The sequence below is a fragment of the Erythranthe guttata genome, chromosome 4, assembly GCF_056151865.1.
Source record: "Erythranthe guttata isolate IM_541 chromosome 4, IM_541, whole genome shotgun sequence".
NCBI lineage: Eukaryota > Viridiplantae > Streptophyta > Magnoliopsida > Lamiales > Phrymaceae > Erythranthe > Erythranthe guttata.
This window is the reverse complement of record NC_142536.1, coordinates 10,858,308-10,867,965: the sequence shown is the minus strand read 5'-3', so window position 1 is coordinate 10,867,965 and position 9,658 is coordinate 10,858,308. Positions and strand designations below refer to the sequence as shown.

Here is a 9,658-nt window from a genome sequence, read left to right as displayed (position 1 = left end):
CCCAAGTTCAATGAGTTGTTGAGAAAGCCATCTAAACCACGTTCGTGGGGCGTGTTTGAGGCCATATGAGAACTTGTGTAATCTTCAAACAAAACTTGGTTTGGATTGTTGGTTTATGAACTTCTTCAAATGCGGCATCATCATGGTGGATCATTAGAATATGTTGGCATAATCAATAATTTAATTGGTTTATAGAATATATGGGGATGGATATGTTTGCGGGAAGAAGATTTTTTTTTTTTTTTATTATTATTATTATTTTTAATATGAACGATTTATAATTTGTGCGGGAGTTTTCCACCGATGAGTTTTTGAGTATAATATTTATTCGTTGTTTATTGTTAGGTTCTTTCTGAGATTCTGTAGCTGGATACAACTTTTCTGATTTGACAATTTCATTTTTCGAGTAGTTTTCTGGATAGAGTGACAAGAATAGGCCAAATGTGTATAACTGACTTAACTAAAGATTTCGTTTCGATTTGGGGAGGATTGCTGTCGAAAAGTTGTTGCTAATCTCATAATCGTGTTTAATTATTGTGTTATAGTAACTATGCTTTTTGGTTCAATATGGATTGACTTTCTATGTTTCGGATATTTTTTTTTAATTCGGAATTGGTTTCATCGAGTAACAAGCAATGATCACAATTAATTTAAGTTCTCTTTTTAAACAGCAAGAAACAAGTATTTGCAATGGAGAGTCAATGGGAAGGAATTTGTAATAATTCTCGCAGAGGATGACACAAGTAAATCGACTCCTCTATACAAACTTCTCATCCAGATTTACCCGCTCCAGTTTCTCTCAAAATTATTAGATGTTGTTGATTCTGGTTCAACGAACGTTGTCAAGATCTATGCATCTGAACTGGTTCAATATCACTTAGAAGACGTGATAAACGAGCATGACTTGATGATAGGTGGAAACCATTTGAATAGGTTTAAGGAGAAGACCATGAGTATTCTACAAGCAAATGACGACTGCGTGTTTGTTAAGGAGTTCGGGCAGGCAATTGTATCAAGATTCATCGGGATTTCCTTGGAAAATAATCAACAATGGACTCCTTTTGAAGAAATAGCCGCATTGGCAATTATTAGACCACATGATAAAATAAGTGTATATGTACTAGATATACATGCAAATCTAAGTTATGCACACCGAGTTAGACTATTTAGGTTTATGAAACCGCTTTTTAATAGAGAACATCACAAAGGTTTCGTAGAGATGTTGAAATCTGACGACGAACGGGCTTTTATCTTCCTACCTGCTCTCTGTGACACGCTGTCTGAGAAACAAATTTCGCTCTTTATGGAAGCAGCTACCTCGTCTAGCTTGTTTTGGAGGGAAGATATTCCTTCTGAGAAAAAGGTAATGTACTGTAGTTTTACTGTTTCATGCCATCCAACCACGTGTTTTATTTATATCTTACTCTCGTATATTTTCTTCTTTGTGTGTTTTGTTTAGTGTCTCGCAGCAGCTGCGTTAGCATTTTGCTTGCGACACTTTGACATGAAATTCTCTTCCAGAATGATATTGCGAATTAAAAGAATTATCCGTATCATGTTAGAGGTAAAACCTGATTTAAATATATTATTTAAATTTGAATTTTCGTGTGTACGTCAGAATTGAAGTACAACATTTATGAGTAGGGTACTCGTGCATATATGTGTGTTTACTTATCCTTTTGATTGTTATAGGCAAATGATGATGAAGAGAACAGAGTTGCCATCGTGTTATGTGCAGCTCTGTTGATCGCATGTTTCCCGTAGTGAGTCGTAAATTTTGAATCCTGGTTTTATAGACATCACTCGTTCCTTAGTGTCTAAAAGAAAAAAAAAAAAAAAAAAAAAAAAAAAAAGACATCACTCGTTCCTTACTCCTTATACCTACTTGATCCATAGCTTATAGATATTCCCTGCATGTGGTGTTGCAGGATAAACAGGTTGAGGTCCACCTTAATTATTGAGTCATTTTGAGTCTAAGAAAGCCAACTTGTTGAAGATTGATATGGTGGAGTACAAAATGATTGGAGTTGGTTTATTCTCACGTTGTGGAAACTTACCTTATTTTAATTATTGTTTTTTTTTTTTTTTAAATCAGAAATTCTTACTCGAAAGGCTGAGTTTATCCATTCTGAAATAAAATCATAATATTTCGAAATGAAAGTTGATCGTGTTTGTTTGTAGTCGTTATGCTCATGCTGTACTCGGTCTGTATTACTCATTCATTCTTTACAAATGGTATATGTTTGTATGTCCAATTTCAGTCATTCGTTTTGTTGCTCTTGCTGGTTTTGGACTCTACAAGTTTGGTTTTTCTGTGGTATGTGCGATTATTCCGTTGATCAAGTAATTTTTATTTTATTTTCATAAAATGGTAGGACTTTAATCTCTTTCCTTGATTGTTTAGGTCGTCAAATGTGACAAAATTTAGTTGGTGGATCTCTTCCTTTCTCAGGTAAGAGTCGAAACTGCATTTTGTCTTGGTACTTGTTTAAAATCAATACCTAGAAATAATATGGTGATTGGTTTTGCAGGGAAATTATTTTTTTAGGGACATCTTTTTTGGCTTGCATTCGTTTACTTCAATCCAGATTGCTGCATTTGATATAGAAAAAGAATAAAACAGAACATCACTTGACACTGGCATTTCAATTTTGTGATTGCTGATGTGTCACCAGTTGAGAGTCTCGTATAATGTCGAATATAGTAGTAAGAATATCCTTTCTCAATTTGTAGTAGTAGTTTCCGTGCAATTTGATACAGTGTTGGTAAATATGGTGAATTTTAAAGAGTGTGTACATATATATTTGTTAATATTGAGAAGAGACATATTTGATACTTGGACTGAGTCTTACTGCTGTTACATAAGAATTTGATGTTGCAATTTTTATCTTAAGCTCGATTATGTGACTAAGTTTTCCTATGATTAGTTTTAGGAAATTGAGAAACTAAATCACAGTAATTTCTACAATTTTCCAACTGATTTGAGAAAAACTGCAAAGATGGTTTCAGATAGAACTGTATTTTATCAGCAACCAGGATTTTCTAATTTTCTAATATATATATATATATATATATATATATATCAATAACATAAGTATCTTAAAAAAAAAAAAAAAAAAAAAAAAAACTCGAACCATGTCCTAATATAAATATGTTACTTTATCATCGAATAATAAGTTCAACACCTGCAGCGAGTTTTGCTTTTAGCAAAGCAGCACCTTCTCTAGCTATTGCCATCCGATCGCTATCCACAATGTCTGCTTCACCTTGTTTAGCCATTACATTCTCGTACTTGCGAAAAACATTAGGTTTAATTCGACGAAAATCAATAACTATTTTCTTGAGTGAAGGCGCATTCTCAATCACATACTCAGCCAGTTCAACATCAATATCACCGCCTGCAAAACCTTCTATCTGAAGCACTTCTACACCAAGATGTCTATTCTGTGCTTTAACAGTATGAATCGTTCTTCGCATAAAATTTTCAGACCATTGGAGCTGTCACCAAAAAGTTAAAAAAATAAATAAATTATAATTTTTTCAGTTTTTTCGTTCGATTCGAAAACTCAACTCGCCTTCAATACAAGCTCACGTAATGAAGGTGCAACACTCATTAGGGGAGTAAAACACAGTAGACTTTCATATCCACTTGGGCGCATAATATCGAGTACTAATTTCTTGAGCTTAGGTAAACATGGACATTTTGCCAGTACATAATCCTGAAACAATAAGTTTAATTTCAACAATTCAGACCAAAAAGACAAGTTATTAAACTGTATTAAGAAAAAGAAAGAGAAAAGGGATATAATACTAACCTGAAATATAGATGTGTGAAGCGTCAGAGACTCGAGCAGAGAAAGACAACCCGATAATTGGTTCATATAATCAATTAATATCACAGGACTCATTGCCCCAAAGGATAAACTAATAAGAGACGAAACATTCTTCAAGGCAATGGGAATCCTATAAAACCCATAGAATGCAAACGAACGCAGATTCGGTGCGCAAATCTCAACGCTTTTACAAGTACCTGTGGAGGCTATTTCCAAACGCCTCAGCCGAATCAACGGGGAATTAAATGTCAATTTCTTCAGGTAGCTTGAATATATAATACATAATTCTTCAAGTAACGGACAATTGGATACGAAGAAGTTGAGAGTCTCTTCAGTTACCTCAACTTCAATCAGACTGAGTTTCACTAGCGATTCGCAACTTGAAATGCCGAGAGGTAAAATACGCGAGCACTCGACGCTATCGTACATGTTTGGGAAAGTATATTGCGCATCTGATAAACCAGTATAACTTTGAATCAAATTCAATTCTAGCCTTTTAACCTTCTTTTCAAATGCGAATTTTAACCATTTACATATATCATTGGCATCACTCTTATCTAAATCGAACGATATTCGAAACTCTTCTATGGCTTCGCCAGAATGTAGCCTGACTACTCTGTTCACCCATCTCACAAATTTTCTCCTTTCGGCTTTAAGCGATGTCGTTTCTTGATCCAATTTGAAGAGCACTCTCGAAGCATCAAAGTCAAGAATCGAGCTAAACATCGAAAAGTATCTCCATCTGCGAGAAAGGAGGTTAGTCCTTTCTGCTTCTATCACCGGCAAGCGTGAAACAATCGAAATTAGCAGTTCATCGGGCAGGCGATCGATCGAATCTTCTTGTGTACACTGAATTAAATAAATAAATAGAGAGGGGTAATACCAAGAGCGAGTTAATTATAAATTAGCAACCCCTTTTCAAGATATAATCAAAGCAGCTAAAAGATTGGATGTTTATAAAGAATAAATACAGAGGGATAATACCAAGAGCAATTTAATTCTAAACTAGCACAGCAAAACCCCTTGAAACCAAAGCAGCTAAAAGGTTCGATCTGTTTTACCTTGCTTAAAATCTTCTCCATACAGAGGGATCGGGAAAACAATGGAGAAATTCAGAAGATTTGTATTAAAATTAGGTCAAAATTGCTCGTAATGGTACGATGAAGAGGGGCTCACCCAGATTCGGTCGAGGATTGGATGGATACCTTCTGATTTTCTAGGTTTTCAGAAGTTATTTTTGGATCATATTATGAAATAACAGAATTTTGACGTAAAATGACATATTTGCCCTCAAAGTTGAATCTGCCGCAGGAGAACCCTCACCTAGAACGCCGTCTCCCTCCTCCGACGATGACCATCAGCAACCTCCCTTCTTCCTCAACTCCCCGCTTCCTTTGATCCATTAAACAACCCGAATCCATCCCACTTTTCCCCGACCCGGCACGATGACCCACTCGAGCTTAATGAAAGCAACGTCGCCTGGTTATTTTACGTTCTCGTCCAACTCGTATTCGTGCTCAATCATTTTCCCTTCTCTGAATCTTTGATTTGTTCAGTATTCCTTCCAAACATACATTTTTCTAGTGCAACTCACCTGTTCGACAATATGCCTCATTGAAAATTTCCTATTAATTTTTCTGCCTTCTTTCCCGATAAAAGAAATGTCGTTAGCCCATGCAAACTGTTAGAATCTAATTAGATTCTAATAAACAAGTGATGAGTAAAGACTTGTGCAACAAGTCCTACGTACCGTGAAACACAAAAGGGAACTCTCCTTGTTTACTTAAATTCTTTAATTTGTCATTAATTGTTTCTTTTATATAGGAAAATATTTTATTAATTAAAAAGAGTTTTTGTGCAAGACTATCCAATAGTTCTTGACTCTTGTGCGTATGATTTTTCAAGAAAGAGAAAAGATTTCCATAATTATCTTTTATATTTTATTGTCATTAATTGGTTGTTTGTTTACATGGGAATTCCCATTAGATTAGGATGACAATATTTTAATAAGGCATGGACTCTTATTCAATATCTTTTAATAAGGTATGGACTCTTATACGTCTCTAACTTTGTAAAACCTAATACAGGAGTTTTCCTATACTATAAAAGAAGAAGTAGGAACATAATACGGCTGGTGCCTTGATTTTGAGAGAAAAAGATTTCTCTTTTCTTTGCTGCTCCCGGAACGTCTTTGATCGAGAGAAGTTTTTCACAAAAAATATTCTTGGCTCTCGTTTTTATTGTTCCATCGTGATACGTGATTTTCATAGAAAATATACCGGCTTCAAGGCTTTGTGTTGAAGACACCAAGATTCAAGGAGTATCACAAGTTTGCTTCTTCTATACAAAAAGAAGATCGGTTCTTCGGGAGAGGGGCTTAAACAGATCTCGGGAGGAGATCGATCCGCCGACTGAGGGATTCAACGTTGAAGGGAGTTCAACCGTGCGGAGTAAGGGACGTGCTGCAAATTGAAGATTTATAATTCAGCGTAGTATACAAGAACGGCGTCGACAAAGAGGGAGTCTTTGTATTTCGATTAAGTCCTATTATTGTATTCGTAAAACTAAAAATTAGTAAATTTTATTTGCAGGTCCCCGTGGATGTAGGGTACAATTGTATCCGAACCACATTAAAATTTGTGTCTCGTTTATTTCTGTTTTTACGAACTGCTTCACGAACTGTTGCAACACTTAACGCAACAGTAACGAAAAACTGAATCTGACACAAATAATTTATATCTGCACGAAATAAATTCTAACACAAACTTTTGCTCACTCTTCCGTCCATTGACTCGTGCATTTCTCCACTATTCCTCATCATCCTCACAAGAATCCCTTCAAGAATCCATACTCGCAGCAATCGAATCTAAAACATACCACAAAATACCCGACCTCCTCCTCAATAATTCCTCCTCTCGAAATCCAAATCCATTTTCATCTCTCTCCATACTCTCCCCAAGCCATAAATCCCTCGTCATAGACGAAATTATTCAGTCCTTCATCTCCATCCGCCCCCGCTCCCGCCCCAATTCCGCCTACTCCCACCTCCTATTCTACATTCTCAACACCCAAAATCTTCTCCCTCTCGCCCCCGCCGTCATCCAACGCACCCTCCGCTCCGGCTGTCTACCGGTCCCACAAACTCACCTCCTCCTCTCCAATGCGTGGACCCTATGCCTACACAAATATCAAGACACCGTTCAAACCCTCCTATCGGAAATGCGCTCCATCGGATATTCTCCGGATTGTGGTACCTGCAACTACCTCATTCTCTCTCTCTCCAAAGTCGATCGCCTCGAAGAAGCTCTTGGTGTCTTGCGTGGGATGGGGAAAGTGGGTTGTGTTCCGGATAGAGATAGTTTTGGTATTTTGATTAGTAGGATGAGCGAGCTGAGAATGATCCGTGGGGTTGTGGAGATGGTGAAGGAGATGATGGACGTTCACTTTCTGAGTCCGAGAAAAGAGACAGTTGTGAAAGCAGTGGATGCTATGAGGGCGAATCGGGAAATAACGAGGGCCGTTGAGATGATTGAGTTCTTGGACGGTAAGGGTGTGGATGTTGGATTTGATGTGTATGAGTTGGCTCTCGAGGGTTGCTTGGAGGTTCAGAGGTTCGTTTTGGCGGGAAAGTTTGTGATTAAAATGACTGACAAAGGGTTCATACCGTACATAAGGGTGAGGCGGAGGGTTTTCGAGGGTTTGGTTGGAGTTGGAGAAACGGGGCTCGCTTCTGTTGTGAGACAGAGGTTTGCAGAATTGAAATCTTGAGATTTTTGTTTTTTTAATTTTTTGGGATTAATTAAGCTCTATGTTGCTTGCTTGATTTTGTATTGCAATACATATATATATATATATATATATATATATATATATATATATATATATATATATATATATATATATATATATATACTAGTTGAGGAGCATCGTGCAATGCGCGGTGCCGGTGCCCTGTTTATATATTTGCAAAATGTGTTTTGTTTATACTGGCATGAGTTTGAAGGGGTTCATGATATGCTACATTGCACGGTGCCGGTGCCCTGTTTATATATTTGCAAAATGTGTTTTGTTTATACTGGCATGAGTTTGAAGGGGTTGATGATATGCTACGCCAAAGTTGCCCCCATATCCTGATCAATATTAGAAGACTTAATATAAGGATCACATTAAAACAGAGCATTGTATATAGTGAGAAGGGCTATGAAATAAGAGATAATACTGATATGTAAAAAGGTAAATGACCAAAAATTATATTTATTAATGATATAGAGCTGATGTTATACAAGCTAGTATTGTATATGATATATAAAGGATAGAATGTTCGTACATGATCATTGCGGGACTCATTGTTGAGATGGATGATACTGATTTATCCCAAGTTTATTATAAATAATATAATAAATTAAAGTTTTCTTAAATCGTAAATCGTAAAATTTGATCGATTTGTTGATTATTTAGGATTTATTTGAACATTTGAATCGACGTAGGTATGAATGAATTGATCCAAAACCATTTTTTTTCAAATTATGTTAATTTTATATTTGAATATTATTCAATTTTAACCTTTTATTTGAAATATTATGTTAATTTTATATTTGAATATTGACTACTATATATTTTTCTCTTAGTTTGATTAAATATTCACAACAAAATATATTTTGTTTCCTTTCAACATTTATAGGCAACGACATTTTTTGTTGCTAGCTAATAATATATTTGCTACAATTTTTATGTCGTTGCCAAGTACTTACAATTTTGTTACTTAGACTTTTGGTTTATTTATCAAAATCTTTGCCAAATTACGCAAGATACCATTACTAGCAACTAGTATTGTTGCCTAATGAGGATCAAAGGCTACAAAAGTATTTCATTGTCGATTTTTACTCTTTGGGTAAGATTATCGTTTGTTGCACATTTATTTAGCATTTACAACAATATATTTAGTTTTTTTCATCAAATATTGACAATGAAATATATTTGTTGTCAATGAAATATACGTGCTACGATTTCATATCGCAAAAACATTTTTTTCTTCTGCAACAAAATGTTTTGTCGTAATTACTTAAATTTATTGCCGAATATAAAATAAACTATTCACAACGAGATCACCTAATGAGATCCAAAAGATTATAAAAATATTTCGTTACAAACATTGTATACTTTTGCTACGAATATCATTTTTGTTGCCAAAAGGTAACTGCGTGCAACGAAACTAATATCGGTGTTAAGACATATTGTTCCTAATTTGACAAGTTCTTGTAGATGTGTTGTTTGAATCGCAAAGAGTTGTCAGCCCACATCTAGCATACATTTGAACCATTGAGGGTCATACTTCTCGTATACTAGATATCATTGAATACAACGAACTAAGATTATGTTGTTACCGTTCTAATTATACGAGGTGAAACTTGATTCGGAGTTTTGAAGACGACGAAGAAATCATTCCGGCAAAAGAAAAATTGATGAATCCAAAATCTGCCCTCAGATTTTTCTTCGTAGTCCCACGAAACGATTCACCATATATCACACGAATGTCAGATATGGGCGTGAAACTTGACGGCATCTTCCCAACTCAGGGACATATCGGAGTCGGAACAGGTCTGAAAATTTCACGCGAAAAACAGTTTCAGTTAAGACTCCCTCCCAAAGTCTCACGTTTCGAATGTAAGATTCAAAATCCCATAAATTTAAGGGAAAATGAGGGATAACCCCCTCAATACACAAAATAATAGAGTCCAGGCTCATTTTAATATTTACCATTTGTAAAGAAATCTAAAATTAACATTAGGAATTGTGAGACCCCCCTCACGTGTTTATTATTCCAA

At 35.6% G+C, this 9,658-nt stretch overlaps 3 protein-coding genes and 1 long non-coding RNA gene across 7 annotated transcripts; 3 read left to right on the top strand and 1 right to left on the bottom strand.

Annotated features, from left to right (window-relative positions):
- The first annotated feature begins 257 nt into the window (after positions 1–257).
- Positions 258–2,125, top strand: LOC148771124 (uncharacterized). The gene is made up of 4 exons (XM_088816849.1): positions 258–1,363; positions 1,460–1,564; positions 1,693–1,763; positions 1,929–2,125. Coding segments are annotated over exons 1-4 (633 nt in total). The 5' UTR covers positions 258–907; the 3' UTR covers positions 1,930–2,125.
- Positions 2,126–2,259: 134 nt separating this feature from the next.
- Positions 2,260–2,925, top strand: LOC148771123 (uncharacterized). The gene is made up of 3 exons (XR_016030854.1): positions 2,260–2,317; positions 2,405–2,452; positions 2,532–2,925. It is a non-coding gene; the product is annotated as an uncharacterized LOC148771123 (long non-coding RNA).
- Positions 2,926–2,950: 25 nt separating this feature from the next.
- Positions 2,951–5,475, bottom strand: LOC105976219 (F-box/LRR-repeat protein At3g26922). Of its 4 annotated transcripts, XM_088816847.1 has the most exons (5): positions 4,895–5,475; positions 4,367–4,682; positions 3,816–4,285; positions 3,576–3,719; positions 2,951–3,498 (listed from the first exon to the last, which is right to left on the bottom strand). In XM_088816847.1, exons 1-5 carry the CDS (start codon positions 4,913–4,915, stop codon positions 3,163–3,165), a joined length of 1,287 nt encoding a protein of 428 aa, XP_088672973.1. In that variant the 5' UTR covers positions 4,916–5,475; the 3' UTR covers positions 2,951–3,162. The 4 variants fall into 4 exon arrangements, with proteins under 4 accessions (XP_088672973.1, XP_012856956.2, XP_088672974.1 ...); XM_013001502.2 differs by having other exon boundaries at positions 3,816–4,682; XM_088816848.1 differs by having other exon boundaries at positions 3,816–4,575; positions 4,895–5,184.
- A 1,067-nt stretch (positions 5,476–6,542) lies between these two features.
- Positions 6,543–7,640, top strand: LOC105976316 (pentatricopeptide repeat-containing protein At1g06270; the record flags this gene model as incomplete). Its single annotated transcript, XM_013001594.2, has 1 exon — positions 6,543–7,640. A coding segment is annotated over one exon (1,059 nt), but the record flags the coding sequence as incomplete, so codon positions are not given.
- Between the last annotated feature and the right edge of the window lie 2,018 nt (positions 7,641–9,658).